The 25,298-nt window shown below is 36.6% G+C and overlaps 1 protein-coding gene across 1 annotated transcript in view; it reads left to right on the forward strand.

The window, feature by feature from the left end:
- Nucleotides 1–25,298, forward strand: part of BRIP1 (BRCA1 interacting DNA helicase 1) — a 180,310-nt gene that overhangs the window by 71,852 nt on the left and 83,160 nt on the right. The window contains exons 10-13 of the mRNA XM_002806832.6: nucleotides 3,072–3,226; nucleotides 6,129–6,294; nucleotides 6,721–6,861; nucleotides 10,511–10,672. Of these exons, the coding sequence (XP_002806878.3) occupies nucleotides 3,072–3,226; nucleotides 6,129–6,294; nucleotides 6,721–6,861; nucleotides 10,511–10,672 (624 nt within the window). The remainder of the gene's footprint in view (nucleotides 1–3,071; nucleotides 3,227–6,128; nucleotides 6,295–6,720; nucleotides 6,862–10,510; nucleotides 10,673–25,298) is intronic.

Below are 25,298 nucleotides of genomic sequence, written 5' to 3' on the forward strand. Positions count from 1 at the left end.
TCCAGCCCCTCTAATTTTAACATATGTGTGAATTTATTTCTCAACTTGATTCTGTTCTACCATTCTGTTTCTCTAATTTGTCACATTTGTTATTTACTGACTTAAGAAAAGTGCTTATATATATTAGGGTATATGCCTCACTTTATTATTTTCCTTTGGAATTGTATCAGCTGTCCTTTGTTTTACTCTGCTATTTGAATTTTAGAATTAGCTTATAATCTCTAGGAAATGTTTTGTTGGAATTTTTATTGGAATTGCATTGCATTTATGGATTAATTTGGAAATAATTAATGTATTTACATATGAAGTTTTCCCATTCATGGCAATATACAGTTATTTATTCTTCCTTCCAGTGAAATTTTATAATTTTATTTTTAAAAGATTTAGATGCTTTTGGTTAGACTTAGGTAGCTTAAAGTTTCTGTTTCCATTACAAAGGATATATTTTTAAAATTCCATTTTTAATTGTTATTGCTATATAAAACTGGTGGTTAATTTTAAAAATTTATTTTATAATTGTCTTGTCAACCACCTTGTTGAATTATTTTGCAGGTTTGCCCACATACTATCTTAAGTTTTCCATGTAGATAATCATATTGTCTGAATAATGATTGGTTTCTTTCTTTCCCATTTCTTTCTAATTTCTTCATGTTTCTATTTCTTACTATGCTGGCTCATACTTAAGTGCATTATCACAGGCAATGAAAAAGACATCCTGGTTTTGTTGCTTAAAGGATTAATTACTAGTATTGCACCCTTTATTGAGATGTTTGCTGTAGTTAAAAATTCTTTTTTAATAAATTTACCTTTTTAAAGTGGGTTCTGTGGGTTATGATTAGTTATTTTTATTTGATTAAGGAAATTTGCCCTAGTTCTAATAGGCTAAGAAATTCATCACTATGATTATCAAAATTTTTGAAAATTAATTTTTACCAAAGTAGTATACCTATAGAATTTAAAGAGTCAGTTAGTTCTGTTGAGAAAAGCATTCTTCTGACTAACTCTCAATCTCAGTTCTCACTTTGGAGTACACTTTTGCCTCTTAATAGTGGTTTCTTCTGTTATTTAGCTGAATTTAAAAAAATAACTTTTGTTCTGCTTCTTTTGAGTTTTCAATTTTAGGTTTTCTTTGTTGATTTCCTGTTAAGTATAATGATGATTTAGCTCCTTTAGACACGCATACCCTCACACACATTTCTCTCTCTCTCTCTCTCTCTCTCTCTCTCACACACACACACACACACACTCTCACTCATGTGCTCTCTTTCCCTCTCTTCCTCCTATGCTTCCTGCTTTTCTGCCCTTTTTTCTTCTCTCTCTCTACTCTCTATTCTGCCAGTATAGTTATATTGATATTCAGTGTGGATATCATCACATGTATGTATTATTATAGCTCATGACATTAATGTCATGTAGCTTACTTGATTATATTTTTATACAACTTTGTTTCCTAAGAAACCGTAATTAACTATTTATTTTTTCCATTGCTTAGTTTTCTGTTTTTCTACCCCCAACCCAGCTGCCAGTGTTTAGGTAACCTGCCTGGAATTGAGCTTTGTGTACTCTCATGATTCAATTTGTAGGATTTCATTTAGCCCTTCTGTTTTTAGTACAGCGCCTCACAGTTAGTAGTTTGTATTTTCTATATTTTATCAGAATAAATTGCCAATGTTCTGCCACTGTTGGAGAAGAATATTAGCCTTGATGTAAGGTGTTGCTGACTGGACTTCATTTTTCAAAAAGAATGATTTGATATTTGTATTTCATTGCAGGGCTGAATATTTTTCCAAGTTCATGTTGTCTTTCTTGTTTGTTCTTTGTTGGTTTGTTTTTTTTTTTTTTAGGTCTTTGTACTTATCTGTATTCTTTAATATTTTGTTCAGTGAAGGGGGATTTTTTATTTTTATAGATTTGTGTTGTTTCATGATATATCTGAATATTAAAATGTATCTTTCTTATTTATCCTATTTCCGTTTTATTTTCATTGAACACATTTTATTGTCAAACGTCAGAGTTGTCACCAGTATCTTTTATTGCTTCAGTATTGAGAATTTTCTTTTACAATGAGGGAAACATACACTTCTGTTTTCTTATAATTTTTTTCTTAATGTCCATACTTCTATCCATATTAAAACTTATGTCATGTAAAGACTAATGAGCCAGTTAACATACATTTTCTTATTTAGCATGTATTGTTTCCTTAAGTCATTTAATGTTGCTTGTGATGTAGTCAGATTATTCTCAGCATCAGAATTACCCCTGGAAGTAATTCATGGATTTAAGGCAGCATATAAACATTTTAAAGCCCTTCAGAGAAGCCATTTGCTACATTTTAGTTTAATTCTTTACTTCTGAAAGGCACCAAGTAATAAATACCCTGATTGTCTGAGAAGTAATGACTCTTCAAAATGCCTACTTTTTATTAAAGAGTCTTTGACTCTGAGGAGAATTTTGCTAATATGGCAATCTAAAATTAATATTGTTAGCATTGTGCATTAATAATTGTCTTAGTCTGCTTGTTTTACTATAAAAAAAAAAAAACCCTGAGGCTGGGTAACTTAAAGAGAAAAGAGGCTGATTTTGTTCACAGTTCCGCAAGTTGCACAAGAAGCATAGCACCAGCATCTACTTTTGAAGACCTTAGCCTGCTTCCACTCATGGCAAAAGGTGAAGGGGAGCTGGTTTGTGCAGATCACATGGCAAGAGAAGGGGAGAGTGGGGGGGGGAGAGAAAGAAAGAAAGAAAGAAAAAGAAAGGAGGGAGGGAGGTGTCAAGCTCTTTTTAACAACCAGCTCTCATAGGAACTAATAGAGCACTAACACCAACCTACGGAGGGTGTTAATCTATTCATGAGATATCTACCCTCATGACCCCAAACCTCCTGTTCCCACTTCCATTATTGGGGATCAAATTTCAATATGAGATTTGAAGTTAAGAGTGTCAAACTATAGCAATTCTGTTTACCTAAAATTTCAATGCATGTTTTGTTTGGGTTTCATTATATTTTTGAGAAGTTTCTTTTTCTGATTTCCTCCCGACCTCTCTATACTTAATATGGTAATTTCTTATAGGGCCATTTTTCTGCTGTTCTTCAGAAAGAGGAAAAAATCCCACCAATTTATGGTAAAGAGGAAGCAATAGAAGTGCCAATTATTAGTGCATCAACTCAAATAATGCTTAAAGGACTTTTTATGGTTCTTGACTACCTTTTTAGGCAAAACAGCAGGTAAGTAAAGTTAACTGCTGTGTATTTTCCTTTTAAAAATAGCGTAATTTGGGTTCTAGCATGTGTTTAATACATACCCATTTGGGGTGAGTAAATAGGAGAACTGAAAATAAGTGTTATAGATATTATTATATATTTGCTCTTATTGACACAGACTTAGAGGAATTTAAATTAGTATGGTGTTTTCTTGAGACAGGGTGAGGGGGGCACTTGCTCTGCCACCCAGGCTGAAGTTCAGTTGGATGATCACAGCTCACTGTAGCCTTGACCTCCTGGCTTAAGCAGTCCTCCCACCTGTTTCCTGAGTAGCTGGGATTACAGGTGTGCACCACCCATGCGCAGCTAATTTTTAAATTTTTTTGGTAGAGATGAGATCTCACTATGTTGACCAGGATGGTCTTGAACTCCTGGCCTCAAGTGATTCTCCCACCTCAGCCTCCCAAAGTGCTAGGATTATAAGCATGAGCCTGCGCCTGGCCAAAATTAGTCTTTTATATTAATGAATATTGAAATCATTAAATAAATATATTTAATTAATTAATATTAAATTCTTATCTTCTGTTGCTAAAGTTAAAGTTTTCTTATGTTCCTACAGTATCAGAAAGTCTTTTTTTTATGACAAACTGTGGAAAATGAAAAACAACCAACTCCTCTTATCCTATCACTTAAGTTATAGTTTCTGGTATTTTTAAAATTTTATTGTGGTAAAATATACATAAAATATACCATTTCAACCATTTTACATATACAACTCAGTGCCATTAAATATAGTATATTTGCAATGTTGTACATTGTACTTATTTCCAGAAATTTTTTATCATTCCAAACAGGAATTCTGTACCCATTAAATAATAACTCCTGGAGTCTTTCCCCTCATCCCTTGCTAATCTGTATTCTATTTCCATCTTATGAACTTACCTTTTCTAGCTATTTCACATAAGAGCAATCATACAGTATTTGTCCTTCTGTGTCTGGCTTATTTCAATTCACTTAGCACAGTGTTTTCAGAGTTCATTTATGTAGTAGCATATCAGAATTTTGTTTCTTTCTGTGGCTGAATAATATTCCATTGTATGTATATACCACATTTTGTTAATTTATTATTATGTTAATGGACATTGGGTTGTTTTCATTTTTTGCCTATTGTGAACAATGCTACTATGAACGTTGGTATACAAATATCTTATTTCTGCCTTCAGGTCTTCTGGGTGTATATGCATACCTAGCAGTGGAATTGCAGGATGGTATGGTAGTGCGGCATTTAACTTTTTAAGGACTCGGCATACTGTTTTCCCCAGCAACTGCACTATTCTGCATTCCTATTAGCAATGCACAAGGGTTCCAATTTCTCCATGCCAACAGTCTGTATAGCAGCATGTAGCCATCCTAATAGGTATTAAGTGATATCTCCTGGTTTTTATTTGTATTTCCTAATGACTAGAGATATTGAGAATCTTTTCCTGTGCTTTATTGGCCAATTGTATGTCTTTTTTGGAGAAATATCTATTGAAGTCTTTTGCCCATTTTTGAATTACTGGGTTTTTGGTTATTGAATTGTAGTTATTTATATATTCCGATGTCAATCCTGTAGGAGATACATGCTTTACAAATATTGTCTCCCATTCTATGGGTTTTTTTCATTTATTGATAGTGTCCTTTGATGCAGAAAACCTTTTTAATTTTGTTAAAGTCCAATTTCTTTTTCTCTCTTTTTTTTTTTTTGTTGCCTGTACTTTTTTTGTTGTTTTTTTTGAGACGGAGTTTCGCTCTTGTTACCCAGGCTGGAGTGCAAATGGCATGATCTCGGCTCACCGCAACCTCCGCCTCCTGGGTTCAGGCAATTCTCCTGCCTCAGCCTCCTGAGTAGCTGGGATTACAGGCACATGCCACCATGCCCAGCTAATTTTTTTTGTATTTTGAGTAGAGACGGGTTTCACCATGTTCACTAGGATGGTCTCGATCTCTTGACCTCATGATCCACCGGCCTCGGCCTCCCAAAGTGCTGGGATTACAGGCGTAAGCCACTGCTCCCGGCTCCTGTTGCCTGTACTTTTAGTGTCACAACCAGTAAATCATGGCCAAATCTGATGTCATGAAGATTTCCCCTTTGTTTTCTTTTAAGAGTTTTACAGTTTTTGGCTCCCTGTAGTTTTATAAGATTCTCTCCACTGTTGTTAACTTCACAGCTTTAATTTTGAGATCTAATCTGTGTAGGAGTGAAATCAATAATGAAATACTATAGTGAAGACATGGTAGAGAATACCACATTTTATTCTTTTTAAGCTTAGCCATTTTCTAGATTCTTATTGAAGGTAGTTATAAACTGGATGGGATCACAGATATCCTCTGGTTCAGTACCTTCATTAAAAGTAGATGAAGGCTGAGACTCAGGTTTCAAAGGAATGTAAAAAGTTTATAATTAGCTGCTAACACTTTCACAACTTTAAGTAAAGCTTATCTTCCTATTTTCTCATGTAATAAAAAAAAAGTGTAACCTACCTTTTAGTTCCTTTAACCATAATACTGTTTTCTATTTTGTGAGTAATCATATAGTAGAGAATGCAGAGAGCTCTGGACTGGGAGTTAGGAGGCCTGGATTTTAATTCTGCTTCTGCCATGACACATATGATGTTTGAAAATGAAGTTAGAAAGTAGCTGGTAAAAGATAGATGGTTAGATGATTGCTGATATTCCCTCTGAGAATCAATTGATTCTAGGATTTAATGGCTTAATTGACATCAGAATTACTGAATTTAATTAATGGTAAGGAGAATGTTATCTTTGAATGGGAAGGTACCAGTTCTTTCAAATGAGTTTTAATACAATGTTTTTATATTGCATGTAGCTGGGTTATAGGTTTTATAAAGTTTTGCCATTTAATTAGCATTTTCTTTGCATCTAGATTTGCGGATGATTATAAAATTGCTATTCAACAGACTTATTCATGGACAAATCAGGTTGATATTTCAGATAAAAATGGGTGGTTGGTTCTACCAAAAAATAAGAAACGTTCACGACAGAAGACTGCAGTTCATGTGCTCAACTTTTGGTGCTTAAATCCAGCTGTGGTAAGCTCATGATATAAATGGAAATTTTGTCTTCTTGCTCAGTACCAGCATTTTAATGAACGTGGTTGACTCTTTTAAAGCTAGTTTTTTGTTTTTGTTGTTGTTTTTTTGAGGCAGGTTCTCACTCTTTCACCCATACTGGAATGCAGTGGTGCAATCTCAGCTCACTGCAGCCTTGACCTCCTGGGCTCAAGTGATCCTCCCATCTTAGCCTCCCAAGTAGCTGGGACTACAGGCATGTGCCACCATGCCCAGCTAATTTTTGTAGAGATAGGGTTTCAGCATATTGCCCAGGCTGATCTCAGACTCCTAGACTCAAGCATTCCTCCTGCTTCCGTCTCCCAAAGTGCTGGGATTACAGGTATGAGCCACTTTGCCTGGCCTTTTTAAAGATAATTTTATATAGCTAATGTTATTTTCTTTTAGGCCTTTTCAGATATTAATGGCAAAGTTCGGACTATTGTTTTGACATCCGGTACATTATCACCAATGAAATCCTTTTCGTCAGAACTTGGGGTTACATTTACCATCCAGCTGGAGGCTAATCATGTCATTAAAAATTCACAGGTTAGTTATTTTTGTTTGTTTGTTTTTGAAGGGCTTCAGTGTTTCTCCTTCAATATAACTCAGTTTAAACAAGTTAGGAGGTACCTGAAGTGCCAGCAAGTAAGTCTTGATAGGAAATTCAACATTCCAGTTTTACAATAAAAGAACATCTGTCAGCTACTTAATAGTTTGTGAACAGAAGGAAATAATCCAGTCACTTGCGATACAAAGGCTGTATTTCAGCTTCATTTAAATAAGTTTTAGTTTTGTAATGAAAGCAAATTTTTGATTTCTTAAGTTCTCATTGTATAATTATTTGTGTTTGTTTGTTTATTTATTTATGAGACGGAGTCTTGCTCTATTGCCCAGGCTGGAATGCAGTGGTGCTCTCTCAGCCAACTGCAATCTCTGCCTCCCGGGTTCAAGGAATTTTCCTACCTCAGCCTTCCGAGTAGCTGAGATTACAGGTGTGCACCACATGCCCAGCTAATTTTTTATTTTATTTTTTTTTCTATTTTTAGTAGAGACAGGGTTTCACTGTGTTGTCCAGGCTGGTCTCTAACTCCTGCCCTTAAATGATGTGTCTGCTTCACCCTCCCAAAGTGCTGGGATTACAGGCGTGAGCCACCATGCCCAACCTATTTATGTTTTATTTATTTACCTCTGTATCGTTATTTTTACTTTTATTTTTTGAGATAAGGTTTTGTTCTGTCACCCAGGCTGGAGTGCAGTGGTATGATCTTGGTTCACTGCAGCCTTCACCTCCTGGGTTCCAGCGATTCTCATGCCTCAGCCTCCCAAGTAGCTGGGATTATGGGTGTGTGCCACCATGCCCGGCTCATTTTTATGTTTTTAGTAGAGACGGGGTTTTGCCACATTGGCTAGACTTTATCTTTTTAGAGACAAGGTCTTGCTATGTTGCCTAGGCTGGTTTCAAACTCCTGGGCTCAAGCAGTCCTCCTGCCTCAGCCTCCTGAGTAGCTGGGACTTAGAGGCATGTACTACCATGCCCAGCTTGTATAATTATTTATGCTTCTCTTTTCCATTAAACTACAGTGTGATCCTGTTTCTTCCTTTTACATCCACATTCTTCCTCTGTGCCTAGATTAATAGCTGGTATTTGGCAAGTATTCAGCATGTTTGAATATGTGAAATGAATTAAAAGTACTCTTACAAATCCTATGATTTAGCATTCTAATGTTTTATAATGATGCCTAATAAATGTTATTTTAATTTTTGTAGAAATGTATAGATTGTCATTTTTCATTATTCCTTCTGGTTTCTTTTATGAAGTGGTTAGCTATGGGTTTAACATCACCTGTATGCCTAACACAATGCTAGTTCTTTATTAAACTATATATGCAGGTTTATAGGTGGGAACATTTTTGGTTCTCACAATTACTTGGGAGCAACTATGGCATTTGGTAGTTGGGAACTAGAATGCTAAACGCCTATGTAGCTAAGAATTGTGCTTTCCAAAATGCTGGAGTGTTCCTGTTGAGAATTGCAACTTTGAACAGCAGTGAAGGAAGAATACATGTTCCACATTTTCAAGTTGCTTTCTTGAGGCACAGATAAATATGGGAAGTTGGTAAATTCAGCATATATTTTCTCGTAAGAATATTATTACAGGCTCTGTGTTCTCAACCTACTGTACAAAAGTTCATTTAACCTATAATGTCACTGAATTATGATAATGGTAGTTGTGCCACTGGATTCTGTTATACTATAATATTTTTACTAAACTTAAATTTAAAAAAAATTTTAATTGTGGTAAAATATACATGACATAAAATTTACCATCTTAACCATTTTTGAGTATACAGCTCAGTCTTATTAAGCATGTACATGTTGTTATGCAACCAATGCCAAGACTTTCTCCTCTTGAAAAACTGAAACTATTTCTATTAAGCAACTCTCCATTCCCTCCCTCTCCCCAGCTCCTGGTAACTACCCTTCTACTTTCTGTTTCTATGGACTTGATTACTGTAGATACTTCATATAAGTGGAATCATAAATTATTTCTTTTTTGTGACTGGCTTATTTTACTTAGCATAGTGTCCTCAAGGTTTGTCCATCTTGTAGATAAGGTCTTCAAAGTTCATCTATGTTGTAGCATATGCCAGAATTTCCTCTTTAAAGGTGCATAGTGTTTCTTGTATGTATACACCTGTGATATTATAATATATATATATATATATTTAATCTTCCACTCCATTTTCTGGCATACAACTCCTGAAATCCTTACAATCTCCAAAGTTACATTTTGTATGCTAATGAGATGACTAATGTTAGTGGGCGCTAGGTAGCATCAGGATGGGGGCTGGTCTATAGGAGAGTTGGGATTTTCATCCCATTCCTTACCCTCTGGGAAGGGCTTGCAGGAGGTGGTGCTAAAGGTTAAGTTTATCCTAATGGCCAGTGGTTTAATCAGTCATGCCTACATAATGAAGCCTCCATAAAAACCTGGAAGGACAGGGTTCAGAGAGCTTCCAGATAGCTGAATAGTTGGAGGTTCTGGAGAGTGGTGTGCCTGGGAATCGAAGCTCTGAGCCCCTTTGCACATACATGTCTTTATCTGTATCCTTTGTAATATCTTTTATAATAAATCAGTAAGTGAAGGTAAATGTGTCCCTGGGTTCTGTGAGCAGCTCTACCAAAATAATTGAACCCAAGCAGAGGGTTATAGGATGCCCAATTTCTAGCTGATCAGTCAGAAGCACAAGTAAAACAATTGTGACTGGCAACAGAAATTGGCGGCAGTCTTGAGGACTGAGCCCTCAATCTCCGGGATCTGAAGTTATTTCCCAGTAGATAGTGTCAAAATTGAATTGAATTAGAAGACACCTAGTTGATGTCTGTTGCAGAGTTGATTGCTTTCTTGATATGTGGGAAAACCTCCCAGACATTTAGTCATAGAATTTTTCTGTGTTGATTGTTGTGGTGTGAGAGCAAAGGGAAAATTTATTTTTTTCTACTCAATGCCACATTTTGATAATTAATTCATCCATTGATTCTCCCAACTGTATTTCAAAAAATTAGAAATTTCAAAAAAGTTGGAAAAATAATAATATAGTGAATATCTTTATATCCTTCACCTAGATTCATCACTTGTTAACATTTTGCAAAATTTCTTCTCTCTTCATCTCTCTACATATAAGGGAGATAGAATTGCGAATAACTAAATGTAGTGGGTATGATTTTTCTATGACCAAGGATCTTTGAGCACCAATGAATTTTTGAAAGAGTACTTCCTGTCATTTTTGAGACTTATGGCAAATTGTACTGACCTTCATCCCCAGTGTTTTGGAATTACCTGATTCTGCTATTGGCATATATTCATTTCACTTGTTCATTTATTCACCTATCAAAAAATATGTTACATGCTTAAATTTTGCAAAGCTATTAAGTAAATAGAGACAGGTACAACCTGTTTTACTTTCAAAGAATTTTCACTCCAAGAAAATTTAGTGATCTGTCAAAAGCAAAACTGTTATAAGTTAAATCTGTATACAATTAATTAAAGGTAATAAAAAAAACCCCAACAATTTAAAAGTAAATTTTTGTTAAACTTACTGCTTGATCTTTTATGTAAATACTTCCAAATAAATACTAATTTCCATGCCTTTTTCAGGCATAACTCTAATATAATGACGTACTCATATTCTAGGTTTGGGTTGGTACCGTTGGATCAGGCCCCAAGGGTCGGAATCTCTGTGCTACCTTCCAAAATACTGAAACATTTGAGTTCCAAGATGAAGTGGGAGCACTTTTATTATCTGTGTGCCAGACTGTGAGCCAAGGAATTTTGTGTTTTTTGCCATCTTACAAGGTAAGGGAATATTTATTGTTTCTTTTGGCTTTCAGTAAGCATTTGCATTTAAATATTGTCACGCTAATTTAAAAAATTAACACAGTAAGCTTCCTAGGGTCAGAGACAACAAGGTAATAATTATAGTTTTCTAAACATCATATATTATTTTACTTATTTTTTGATTAAGATACTGCCTGATTGTCTTACCTCTGTTTTACTTACAAGTCTGAAAGAGCAAGGCTGGACGTGGTGGCTCATGCATGTAATCCCAGCAGTCTGGGAGACTGAGCCAGAATGATCACTGGGGGCCAGGAGATCAAGATCACTTTGGGGAACATGGCGAAACCCTGCCTCTGCAAAATACAAAAATTCGCTGGGCATGGTGGCACACATCTATAGTCCCAACTACCTGGTAGGCTAAGGTGGGAGGATTGCTTGAGCCCAGGAGGTTGAGGTTACAGTGAGCCATGTTTCCCCCACTTCACTTCAGTGTGGGCAGTAGAATAAGATGGTCTCTAAAATAAAATAATCTGAAAGAATAAAAGTCTTCAAGCAATGTTAGTTATACAGGAGAAGTGTTTATGTGTACATTATTTTTATTCTTAGGGACATTTTGATATTTTCAGAGTTGAAAGAAAAGGGACATTCTTTTTTACTTTCATAAATTACATTTCTGAATGTTTCATTAAAGTTAATCTAAGCCAGACTTTTTTTGTTGCCCTCATTTTACTTCATGTATCTGGCAAGAGGAATTTTGTGATTGTTTTTAGAGTGAGTCTGATTTTTAATAATTTTTTTAGTTAATTTGAAATTATGTAGTATATTTTGGTCCTCCTAATATTCAATGCATTGATGCCACATATAATTTCTGAAAGTAACATCACATTGTATTAAAATCTAACCTAAATACAATGTAGAGAAGTGGCATTCCCTTCTCTCTTTTTCCACAGGAAGTTATACCTCTAAGGACAGAAGCATTTGAAGCAATCTGTTTGAATGACAGTATTGATACTTTTGACTCTTCTATTGTCTTTCTGTACATATGTACTTTGAAAGCTAGGGATACACTAAAACAATTAGTCTCTTGTAGATAAAGGATTTGTTTTCAAAAAATATTTAATCATAATTTTTTACAAGAATATCTGAGAATAAAATGGACATAAACATTAAAAAAATTTTTTTTAATATATTGCATTTTAGGTTTTGGGGTACATGTGAAGAACATGCAGGATTGTTGCATAGGTACATACAGGGCAATGTGGTTTGCTGCCTTCCACCCCATCACCTATATCTGGCATTACTCCCCATGTTATCCCTCCCCAACTTCCCACCCACCGCTGTCCCTCCCCTAGTTCCCCCCTACAGACCTCAGTGTGTGATGCTCCCCTTCCTGTGACCATGTGTTCTTATTGTTCAACACCGCCAGTGAGTGAGAAGATGCTGTGTTTGATCTTCTGTTCTTGTGTCAGTTTGCTGAGAATGATGGTTTCCAGGTTCATCCATTTCCCCACGAAGGACATGAGCTCATCGTTTTTTATGGCTACATAATATTCCATGGTGTATATGTGCCACATTTTCCCTGTCCAGCCTATCATTGATGGGCATATGGGTTGGTTCCAGGTCTTTGCTATTGTAAACAGTGCCACAATGAACGTATGTATGCATGTATCTTTATAATAAAACGATTTATAATCCTTTGGATATATACCCAGTAATGGGATTACTGGGTCAAATGAAATTTCTGTTTCTAGGTCCTTGAAGAATCACTACACTGTCTTCCACAATGGTTGAACTAATTTATACTCCCACCAACAGTGTAAAAGTGTTCCTATTTCTCCACATCCTCTCCAGCATCTGTTGGCTCCAGATTTTTTAATGATCGCCATTCTAACTGGCGTGAGATCTTATCTCAGTGTGGTTTTGATTTGCATTTCTCTAATGACCAGCAATGATGAGCATTTTTTCATTTGTTTGTTGGTCTCATATATGTCTTCTTTTGAAAAGAGTCTGTTCATATCCTTTGCCCACTTTGAATGGTTTTTTTTTTTCTTGTAAATCTGTTTTAGTTCTTTGTAGAGTCTGGATATTAGCCCTTTGTCAGATGGGTAGATTGTAAAAATTTTTTCCCATTCTGTTGGTTGCTGGTTCACTCTAATGATTCTTTTGCTGTGCAGAAGCTCTGGAGTTTAATTAGATCCCATTTGTCTATTTTGGCTTTTGTTGCCAATGTTTTTGGTGTTTTAGTCATGAAGTCCTTGCCTATGCCTCTGTCCTGAATAGTTTTGCCTAGGTTTTCTTCTAGGGTTTTTATGGTGTTAGGTCTTATATTTAAGTCTTTAATCCAACTGGAGTTAATTTTAGTGTAAGGTGTCAGGAAGGGGTCCAGTTTCTGCTTTCTGCACATGGCTAGCCAGTTTTCCCAACACCATTTATTAAACAGGGAATCCTTTCCCCAGTGCTTGTTTTTGTGAGGTTGTCAAAGATCGGATGGTTGTAGATGTGTGGCCTTGCCTCCGAGGCCTCTGTTCTGTTCCATTGGTCTGTATCTTTGTTTTGGTACCAGTGTCATGCTGTTTTGCTTACTGTAGCCTAGTAGTATAGTTTGAAGTCAGGTAGCATGATATCTCCAGCTTTGTTCTTTCTGCTTAGAATTGACTTGGCTATGTGGGCTCTCTTTTGGTTCCATATGAAGTTTAAGGTGATTTTTTCCAGTTCTGTGAAGAGGGTCGTAGGTAGCTTGATGGGGATAGCATTGAATCTATAAATTACTTTGGGCAGCATGGCCATTTTCATGATACTGATTCTTCTTAACCATGGGCATGGAATGTTTTTCCGTCTGTTTATGTCCTCTCTTATTTCCTTGAGCAGTGGTTTGTAGTTTTCCTTGAAGAGGTCCTTTACATCCTATGTTAGTTGTATTCCTAGGTATTTTATTCTCTGTAGCAATTGTGAATGGCAGTTTGTTCTTGATTTGGCTCTCTTTAAGTCTGTTATTGGTGTATAGGAAAGCTTGTGATTTCTGCACATTCATTTCGTATCCTGAGACTTTGCTGAAGTTGCTTATCAGTTTAAGGAGATTTTGGGCTGAGATGATGGGGTTTTTCTAAATATACAATCATGTCATCTACAAATAGAGACAATTTGACTTCCTCCTTTCATATCTGAATACCCTTTATTTCTTTTTCTTGTCTGATTGCTCTGGCTAGAACTTCCAATACGATGTTGAATAGGAGTGGTGAGAGAGGGCATCCCTGTCTAGTGCCAGATTTCAAAGGGAATGCTTCCAGTTTTTGCCCATTCAGTATGATGTTGGCTGTGGGTTTGTCATAAATAGCTTTTATTATTTTGAGATACATTCGTCGATACCTAGTTTACTGAGAGTTTTTAGCATAAAGGGCTGTTGAATTTTGTTGAAGGCCTTCTCTGCATCTATTGAGATAATCATGTGGTTTTTGTCTTTGGTTCTGTGTTTGTGGTAAATTACATCTATAGACTTGCGTATGTTGCATCAGCCTTGCATCTGCAGGATGAAGCCTACTTCATCATGTTATGGATAAGCTTTTTGATGTTCCGTTGCAATCGGTTTGCCAGTATTTTATTGAAGATTTTTGCATCTATATTCATCATGGGGATATTTGCCTGAAGTTTTCTTTTTTTGTTGAGTGCCTCCTGGGTTTTGGTATCATGATGATGTTGGGCTCATCAAATGATTTGGGAAGGATTCCCTCTTTTTTGATTGTTTGGAATAGTTTCAGAAGGAGTGGTACCAGCGCCTCTTTGTATGTCTCAGCTGCTCACTTTCAGCCTGTGTGCATCCTTAAAAGCAAATCTCTAGTAGGCAGCATGTAGAGGGATCATCTTTCCTTACTCTTTCTAAATTGCTCTGGCAATTAGGACTCTATGTCTTTTTGTTAGAGTGTAATTCATTTACATTTAAGGTAGTTATTGAAAGGTAAAGTCTTATTACTGCTATTTATTTATTTATGACAGGGTCTTGCTCTGTTACCTAGGCCAGAGTGCAATGGTGTGATCATAGGTCTCTATAACTTTGAACTCCTGGGTTGAAGGGGTCCTACTGCCTCAGCCTCCTGAGTAGCTGATACTATAGGCATGTGCTACCATATCCAGATAAATTTTTTTAAAACTTTTTTTTCTTTTAAGAGTCAGGGTCTTAATGTTTTGCCCACATTGGTCTCAAACTCCTGGCCTCAAGCAATCCTTTCCCCTCAGCCTCCCAAAGTGCTAGAATTACAGGTGTGAGTGACCACGCCCACCCAGCATTGTGAATTACTTTCTAGTTGTTGTGTAGGTACTTTTTTTTTTATTTCTCTTGCTGTCTTTCTTTGTGATGTGATGGTTTCCTGTAGTGGTACACCTTGAGGCCTTTCTGTATTTGTTATTCAGTGCATTGTAATTTAAATATTTTCTTTCCAAAACATTTCTTTTCAAGTTTTAGAGCAGCAAATTTACAGCAGATTCAGATGGCAATACTTGAAAGTAGTAATTCTTAGGCAACATTATAGTGGTTGCTTCTTATTCATTTGCTTCCCTTAGCCTGGATTCTAATAGGGCAAGTGCACCAAACTCATTACTTATTAATTAATTATTAGCCCATTTACAGAATTATAGAAAACTAGTTGCCTTTTTTGCGTACAGTTTAATCTATTCAGGAAAAGAATGAAATGTATAATTGAGTTTGTGGGAATACGTTTATTAATTCACATTTCAGCCAACATTAACTCAGCTAACAGTTCTTCACTCTAAAAAGGTAGAACAAGTCAAATGATATACATTTTAACTAAATGGTTACTTCAGACATTGATGAATTAACCGTTGATGAAACAACAGTAATTCAGAATTTATGTTTCAAAGAGCTAAGAATTTGTTCCATACATACGTAGTATTGAGTTCTTATTGTTTTCTTTTTTCTTTTTATTTTTTAAGACAGTGTCTCACTCTGTCACCCAGGCTAGTGAAGTGGTACGATCACTGGCTCACTGTAGTCTTGACCTTCCCAGCTCAGGTGATCCTCCCACTTCAGCCTCCTGGATAACTGGGACTACAGGAACATACCACCATGCCTAGTTAATTTTTTGTAGAGATTGAGTTTGGCCATGTTGCCCAAGCTGGTCTTGAAATCCTGAGCTCAAACAATCTGTCTGCCTTGGCCTCCCCAAGTGCCAGGATTACAGGTGTGACGGGATTACACTGTGTTTGGCTTTCTTTGTTTTATTTTCATCTGATTTCAGGAAAGTAGATTTTCATGAATAAATATATTGTTTTACAAATGTCATTTAAAAAATTATTTTGCCTTGTAAATACCTCTGTATATTTTTATCAGAAAGTATCAAGAAGTAACTAAATAAATGTGTCACTAGTGTAATAATGCACTAGTAGTGCAGCTCTGACATTTTCAGAGTCCTCAATATTTTAACTAATTTATGAGAGGGAGTGTTCCTTTTCAGAGAGTACTGTAGGATCTTCATTTCCAGTTAGATTGCCAACAGAAGTCTCACTTTCACTTTAGGGCAGTATTCGTCTATATTATTCCTCCAAGTGCACACTGACTGCATCTGTGTTCACTGCAAGTTTGATTCTGAAACATAACTCAGCCTTTTGCGGTGAAGGTGCTGAGTCAGGTATCACCAAACCAGAAGTTGTTTCAGATATCACCAAACCAGAAATTCATATTCTTCGTTTCCAGATATTTTCAGTTTCTATTTAGCAAAAATTAAGGATATTCATTTTTATTGTAACTAAAAAAGTTAAAGAATACTACTTTTTTCATTTTTATTAGTATTTAAAAGAAACTTTTTTATTTCTAACATATGCTACCTGTGGGTACATATTAAGTGAATAAAAGAAAGTAGACATTTAAAACATATGAATACCTCATGAAATGAATAATGAAGAATCATCTTTAGATGGAAAAATATAGCAGGTTCTACCTATGAAATAAATTATGTGAATAAGATTACAAAAGATGGTAGTCTGTTTAGGCAGACCTATTAAAAGCATTAAGACTTGAGTACTGGCTATTAAAGTGAGTATAAATGGCAATATTATAAAGTTAAACACATGCCAAAAAACATTTTCCAGAGGACTGGGATTGTAACAATACCATTAATGAGGGCAAAGAGGTCTTAATGCAATTTGCACTTTCTAAAGTTTCAAAAAGAGGCTTTGAGTTAGTGTATTATTAATGTACTGAACATCTGGAACTGTGTAAAAGCTATGGACATTGAGCAAATGCAGGATTTCCCCACTAGGTTGCATTCTAACTTATTGCCTCCCTAGTGAGAAACTGGTTTTAAAGAAGTTTGACAAAGCAAAATGACAATATCCAGATAAGGCATGAACATTCCAAAGTGTCTTTTAGTTTGTGAAATCTGACTTTTAAAAAAATTGCCTCTGAGGTTAACAAATCGAAGTGATGTGAATACCAATTAGTAAATTAAATCATCTCTATTACTATATGTTGTCTGGTCTCCCTATGTGAATAGTATTTACCCTTTATGAGCTATTAAGTAAGATATTTATAACAAAGATACCTCATATTCTTCATATATGTAAGCCATAAGACCTAAGAGACAGCTCCGTGTCATTGAACTTTCCTTTAAGTTATTTGATTTTTAGGTGCCTAGTTAGGATACCTAAGAGAATTTAACAGTTTAGTTATTTTTGGGTTTAGTTATTTATGTGATTTCTTTGGCAAGATGGAAATAGTTAAGCTAAGTGTGTAATTTGAGTGTCACTTGCAATGAGAATGTAAAAACTGTAGATCTAAATGTTGCGTTATCTGAAACTGAAAATTTGTTGTAGGCCATTTTTGCTAAAATAACAAGTATGTTTTTGCTATAGAATTGTACTCCAAATTTGCATGTAGCAACTATGTAATCCTTAAGGAAACGTTTTAAGGTACTAAAAAAATCTCCACTGAAGAAATTAAACATATTGTGTTCTGTGGAAATGTGTCATAGTCACCAAATTCTCCCTGTTATGTATGAAGTGTTCCTCATAGCTCTTTGCTTGAACTGAAATCCGGATAGACCCAGAGGGCGCACCACTTCGTCAGACCTTCCAAATTGTGACCATCTTTTCCTCTCATAACCTGTACTATCTCAGATTTAATATCCTATTTACTCTCCATTATTCTTTCTAAATCTTTAACTGTTTGTCTTCTTCCGGAAGGGAGGAGAGAAGAAAGGAAGGGAGGAAGGAATGAACAAAGTCTCACCAACAAAAAAGTAGTCTAGTCTAGCTAGTCTCTTTGCTCATGTTTTTAGTCATACCCTTCTTTCCCCTTCATCTTTGTCATCTTACAAAGCCTCTGGATACTCTTATTTTTAAGATTTTATTTATTTATTTGTTTATGTATGTATGTATGTATGTATGTTGAGACATGGTCTCTCTATTGCCCAGGTTGGAGTAGAGTGGCATGATCACAGCTCAGTGCAACTTCAACCTCCAGGGCCCAAGCAGTCCATCCTGAGTAGTAGCTGGGATCACAGGCACACACCACCACATCCAGCTAATTTTTGTATTTTTTGTAGAGACAGGGGTTTGCCAAGTTGCCCAGGCTGGTCTCAAACTTCTGAGCTCAAGTGATCCTCCAGCCTCAGCCTCTCAAACCTGCTGGGATTACAGGTATGAGCCACTGTACCCAGCTAGCTCTTCTTTTATCAAGGACTTTAGCACCCAGTTTTGCAGTTATGTTTTTATCTCTTCCCTACTCTCCTCCCTGACCTTCCATTGTTTTGAACCTTCATTTTTCATTCATTTATAAAATTCATTCAACAGGTATTTACTGAGCATTTCAGTCTTTTTTTTTTTTTTTTTTTGAGACAGAGTGTTGCTCTGTTGCCCAGTCTGAAGTGTAGTCACGGGATCTGCGTGATCTTGGCTCACTGCAACCTCCGCCTCCTGGGTTCAAGCAATTCTCCTGCCTCAGCCTCCTGAGTAGCTGGGATTATAGGCACAAGACACCATGCCCAGCTAATTTTTGTATTTTTAGTAGAGATGGGATTTCACCATGTTAGCCAGGATGGTCTCGATCTCCTGACCTCGTGATCAGCCCACCTTGGCCTCCCAAAGTGCTGGAATTACAGGTGTGAGCCACTGCACCCGGCTTACTGAGCACTTTCCATATGTTAGGTACTGTTCTAGGTACTCGGCAATTAGCAGTAGTAGAACAGACAAAAATCATTGTCCTTTTGTATTCCAGGGTGAGAGACATAAAATAAGTGAGAGACATAGAAAGCTACTAATATGATAGATGATATTATAGACTGAATGTTTGTATCCCACCAAATTTTTTAGGTTGAAACCCTAACCCTCGGTGTAGCCATATTTGGGGATAGGGCCTCTAAGGAGGTAATTGAGGTTAAATGAGGTTGTAAGAGTGGGGCCCTTATCTGATAGGATTAATGTTCTTCTAAAAAGAGACACCAGAAAGCTGTATTGCTGTCATTGCCTGTCCCTCTCTGAGTACAGAGAAAAGGCCATGTGAGGACACAGAGAAGGTGGCCGTCTGCAAGCCAGTAAGAGAGCCCTCACCAGAAATCATGTTAGCAGGCACATTAATCTTGGACTTCGTAGCCAAGAAGTAAGAAATAAATTCCTCTTGTTTTAGCCACTCAGTCTGTGGATTAAATTAATAACTGTAAGAAATAAACTTCTGTTGTTTAAGCCACTCAGTCTGATATTTTTGTGTGGTAGCCTGAGGGGACTAATACAGATGGTGATAAGTGCTATGTAGAAAACTACAGCAAGGAAAGGGGGAAAAAAGGATCCTGGGGTTTGGAGGGTGGTTGTTTACGATTTAATTGGATGGTTTGGGAAGGTGACAGTAAGCCATTCTGATTTGGGGGGAAGAATGTTTAGATAGTGGGAATCTATAGATAGGATAGTACCTAGTTTGAGCAAAAGGAAGCCAGTGCAGCAGAGTAGGACTGCAGTACTGAATTATGGGGAATGGAAGGAGATAAGGTCAGAGAAATACCTGGGTAAAATCATATCACAGTAAGAATTTAGATTTTGTTCTAAATGCAATAGGAAGCCATTGGAGGCTTTAAACTTAGTTTTAAAAGGATTATGTTGGCTGCTATATGGAAAATGGACTTTAGAGAGCATAGGCGGAAGCAAGGTTGACTGTTAAAGAATCTGCTCTAACAATCTAGATAGATGGTGGTGGCTTGGACCCCTTTGGTAGCAGTAAACATAGTGAGAAATGTTTAGAGTCTAGATACCATATAAAAGTAGAGCTGGCAGGATTTGCTGATGGATTGGATGTGCAGTAATAGAGATGAGGGGTTGGGTTTGGTGGCTCATGCATATAATCCCTTTGGGAAGCCAAGGTGGAAAGATTGCTTGAGCCCAGGAGTTCAACACCAGCCTTGGCAACACAGCAAGACCCTGTGTGGTTTTGTTTTGTTTTGTTTTTTAAAGCGAGATATGGCAGCACATACCTGTAGTCCCAGCTACTTGAGAGGTTGAAGTGGGAGGGTTGCTTGAGCCCAGGAATTTGAGACTACAATGAGCTGTGATCACACCACTGCTCTTCAGCCTGAGCAACAGAGTGAGAGAGATCCCATCTCTAAAATGAAAAAAAGAGAGGAAGTAAGGTTTTCTTCCTGGTCCCCTTTTTAAAATCTGTACTCTCCTGCTAAGCAATTTCATCTACAGGCATTCTTCTACTTTTATCTTTTGTCATGCTTTCCTAATATATAATTCAATTGTGACTTCTACCTTAAGTACTATGCCCATATATTCAACCGCCATATCAACATTTCCATTTGAATATCTTAAAGGCAACAAACTTTTAATCATTCCTTCCAGTCTTGGTTCTTTTCCAGTGTTGCCTGTATGAGTGAATGGTCCTGCCTTAGTTCATTATCTGTTGCTTTTAACAGACTAGCTGAAATTGGATAATGGATTTTTTAAAAGGAATTTATTTCTTCCAGTTATAGAGACTGAGAAGTCCAAGGCCAAGAGGCTGCATCTGGTGCAGACCTTCTTGCTGGTGGGAACTCTGCAGAGTCCCAGGATGGCTCAGAGTATCACAGGGGGCTGAGTGTACAAGCTCGAGTCTCTATTCCTTTTTGTATAAAGCCACTAGTTCCACTCCCATGATAACCCATTAATCCATGACTGGACAAATCCATTCATGAGGGCAGCACTCTTGTTACCCAGTCACCTCTTAAAATCCCCCACCTCTCAATGCTGCCACATTAGAGATTAAATTTCAACATTTTGGAGAGGACAAATGTTCAAAACATAGCAGATACTGTAATCATAGTTGGACTAATCATATACCTACAGAGTACCTGTGAACCTTTTTCTCCCTTCCCTGTCATGTCCAACCCAATACCATGCCATATTCATTTTAATTTAAAATATTTTTATGATCTGTTCACTTTGCTTTCTCTACAGTTAATTTTCAAAAAGATAAAGTCATGGCTCACATATAAAGTCAACACCTATCACAGATTTTTATTAAACTCACTGATTAATGAAGAAAAAGTGTGATGTTATGGCCAATTCAGAGAGCATTTAAGGATTTATGTACCTATAGGCAATTTAATAGAGGAATAGACTATAAGAAAACTGGTTGATGTACTACAGGGAAATAAGTAGTAACCATTGGGGTTATCTTTTCTCCTGGACAGAAATGACTTGTATTTCTATTGGACAAAAATGTCTAAGTTGAAATATAATTTTGGTAAGTCTGAAACCTTAATTAATAGTGAACAGTGAGTTCAACAAAGTATATTTCCCTAGATAATCTTATAGTGGGCTTTTGCCTCTATTTGAAATGGAGTTTGTACTGTTTATCTTTTTTATCTTACTCTTAAGGTTTGCATATTTTTTTTAACTCATTCTAATTCAAACTACTGCCATCTCTGGATTACTATATTAGTAGCCTAAATGTACTTCTTCTAACCCCTCTTCTCACTCATTATATTAATATCAGAGTAATGTTTAATTTTTATATTTTGTATTTGTGAAATATGTGTGTATATAAGTCTACAAAAGTAATATATACATTTTAAAAAATAATAAAATGGAGATCTGAGTATCCATCACCCAGCTTAAGAAACAGAACATTATTTCTACACTAGAAGCCTCCATCTGGCCCAGTGTCATGGGCACTTTGGGGAGGCTGAGGCAGGTGGATCACCTGAGGTCAGGAGTTTGACACCAGCCTGACCAACATGGTGAAACCCCGTCTCTACTAAAAATACAAAAATTGCCTGGGTTTGGTGGTGTATGCCTGCAGTCCCAGCTACTCAGGAGACTGAGACAGGAAAATTGCTTGAACTTGGGAAGAGGAGATTTTAGTGAGCTGAGGTAGTGCCATTGCACTCCAGCCTTGGTGACACATCAAGACTCCATCTCAAAAAAAAAAAAAAGCCTCCATTTGCAGTTCCCAGTTGTATCCCCCCAAAGCTAAAGACATTAGTTTTGGGAGTTTTTTTAAGTTATATATTTTTTCTCATAGAACATACTGTTTTTGAACTTTATATAAATGAAATCATATTTGTTGTCCGTCTATATTTGCATCATTTACTGAACATCTAAAAGTTTGTGATTCTTCCTTGTTAATATGTGAGAAATTAGTTCATTTATGTTACTACATAGTACTCATTTGTGTGTTCTTTTCAAGTTTTAAAATTTTAGTAAAATACACATAACATAAAATTTACCTTGTAAGCATTTTTAAGTATGCAATTTAGTGCCATTGAGTACATTCATGATGTTGTACAACCATCACCACTATCCCTTTCCAAAACTTTTAAATCATCCCAGTCAGAGACGGTACTGATGAAATAATGACTCCTGTTTAGTCCCTTGTTTCAGGCTCTGGTAGCCTCTGTTCTACTTCCCATCTCTTGATGGGAAGTACCATGAATTTGTCTGTTCTAGGTACCTGATATATGTGGAATCATATAATATTTGTACTTTGTGTATAAAAATACAGTGGCTTTTTTTTTTTACTTAATACAACGTTTTCAAGGTTTATCCATATTCTAGCATTTGTCAGAATTTCATTCCTTTTATAGCTGAATAATTTTCCATTGCATGTAGACCATACATTTTGTTTATTCATTTGTTGATGGACACTTGAGTTGTTTCCACTATTTGATTATTGGGAATAATGCTGCTATAATCATCAGCATACAGCTATCTGTTTGAATCCTGGTACTTTAAGATATTTGGGGTTATATTCTTCGGAGTGGAATTTCTGGATCATATGATAATTCTATGCTTATGAACTTTTGAGGAACTACCAGACTGTTTTCCACAGCAATGGTACCATTTTATGTTGCCACCAGCAATGTGTGATGTTTACAGTTTCTGCATGTCCTTGCAATACTTACTTTTCTGGTTTGGACAGTAACCCGTTAGTATAACGGGTGTGAAGTGGGATTTCATTGTGGTTTTGACTTGCAGTTCCCTAATGACTAAGGATGCTGAGCATCTTTTCATGTCCTTTTGGGCCATTTTAAAAAAAATATTTTAAGAAATGTCTACTAAAGTCCTTTGCCTATATTTGAATCAGTGTTTTTTGTTGTTGTGTTGTAGGAGTTCTTTATATATTCTGGATGTTAATCTTGTATCAACCGTATGCTTTGCATTCTGTGTAATATCATTTTTACTTTCTTGACAGTATCTAAAAAAGTTTTATAACTTTTATGAAATCTGAGTTTATCTGTATTTTTCTTTTGTTACCTATGCTTTTGGTATAGCCAACAAATCATTGCCAAATCAAAGGTCATAAAGCCTTCTATTTTTTTTTCTTCTAGAGTTTTATATTTTTTAGCTCTTTCAGTAAAGTCTTTGACCAATGTTGAGTTAATTTTTGTTTATTATGTAGGCAAGGTGTTACTTCATTCTTTTTACATGTAGTGATCCAGTTCTCCCAGCACCATCTGCTGAAAAGAATCTTCATGAATTGTTTCAATAATGCAAGAAAGCATTTAACAAAATGCAACACACTTTCATAATAAAAATTCTCACCAAGGCAGGAATAGAAGGAAATTACCTGATTATAATAAAGGTCATACATAAAAAGCTCATAGCATACTCAGTGGTGCAAACTGAAAGGTTTTTCTCTAAGATCAGAAATGGCAAGGATGCCCATTCTTGCCACTTCTGTATAACAGTACTAGAATTCCTAGTGAGAGCAATTAAGGAAGAAAAAGGAATGAAAGTCATCCAGGAACAATCCAAGATGGCTGATCGCTAACATCTCGGGATTGCAGCTCCCAGTGAAAGAGCAGAAAATGAGAGGACGCCACACTTTCAGACAAATTTTTGTCGCTCACGGAGCAGAAGATTCCCAGTGGAGGAGCCCCATGGGTCACCAGTGCGACTCTTGTGGCCAGCGCAGCGGTTTTGCCGGCACCTCGGTGCAGCAGCTCTTGGTGCAGAGTAAACGGGACTGGCTCCCCTTCTGACCGACGTTTGGAGCTCTGGGAAGGCAGAGTCGCCTATTACGGACTCAAGAAGGAAGCCAGACTGGAGATTCCCAGGCAGAAAAGCACCATCAGTCTTAACGCCACTGTTTTGGCCGGTGCAGTGGGTTGCTCATATTTCGGCCCTGGGAATTAACAACTTGGACGTCCACTCAGAGACCTAATTTGAAAGTTGGTAATTACAAAGACGACAGGTGGATAAATTTACAGTGATGGGAAGAAACCAGTGTAAAAAGGCTGAGAATACTCAAAATCAGAATGCCTCTCCCTCTAAAGAGGATCACAGTTCCTCATCAACAAGGGAACAAGGCATGATGGGGAACGAGCGCATCCCATTAACAGAATCAGGCTTCAGAAGATGGATAATAAGAAACTTCTGTGAGTTAAAAGAACATGTTATAGCCCAACGTAAAGAAACTAGGAACTTTGAAAAAAGGTTTGATGAAATCCTAATGAAAATAGACAATTTAGAGAGGAATATAAGTGAATTAATAGAACTGAAGAATACAATATGGGAACTCCAAGAAGTATGCACAGGTTTAAACACTCAAATTGATCAAGCAGAAGAAAGGATATCAGTGGTCGAAGTCCAACTTAATGAAGTAAAACAAAAAGACAAGATTAGAGAAAAAAGGATAAAAAGGAATGAGCAAAGTCTCCAAGAAATGTGGGACTATGTGAAAAGACCAAATTTACGTTTGATAGGTGTACCTGAATGCGACGGAGAGAATGAATCCAAGCTGGAAAATATTCTTCAGGATATTATTCAGGAAAATTTTCCTAACCTAGCAAAGCAGGACAATATTCAACCCCAGGTAATACAGAGAACACCACAAAGATATTCATCAAGAAGAGCAGCCTCAAGGCACATAATTGTTAGATTCACCAGGGTTGAAATGAAGGAGAAAATACTAAGGGCAGCCAGAGAGAAAGGTCAGGTTACCCACAAAGGGAAGCCTATCAGACTGACAGCAGATCTCTCAGCAGAAACTCTACAAGCCAGAAGAGAGTGGGGGCCAATATTCAACATCCTCAAAGAAGAGAACTTTCAGCCCAGAATTTCATATCCAGCCAAACTAAGCTTCACAACTGAAGGAAAAATAAAATCTTTTATGAACAAGCAAGTACTCAGAGATTTTATTACCACCAGGCCTGCTTTACAAGAG

This window comes from Callithrix jacchus, chromosome 5, assembly GCF_049354715.1.
Source record: "Callithrix jacchus isolate 240 chromosome 5, calJac240_pri, whole genome shotgun sequence".
In the NCBI taxonomy this organism is placed as follows: Eukaryota; Metazoa; Chordata; class Mammalia; order Primates; family Cebidae; genus Callithrix; species Callithrix jacchus.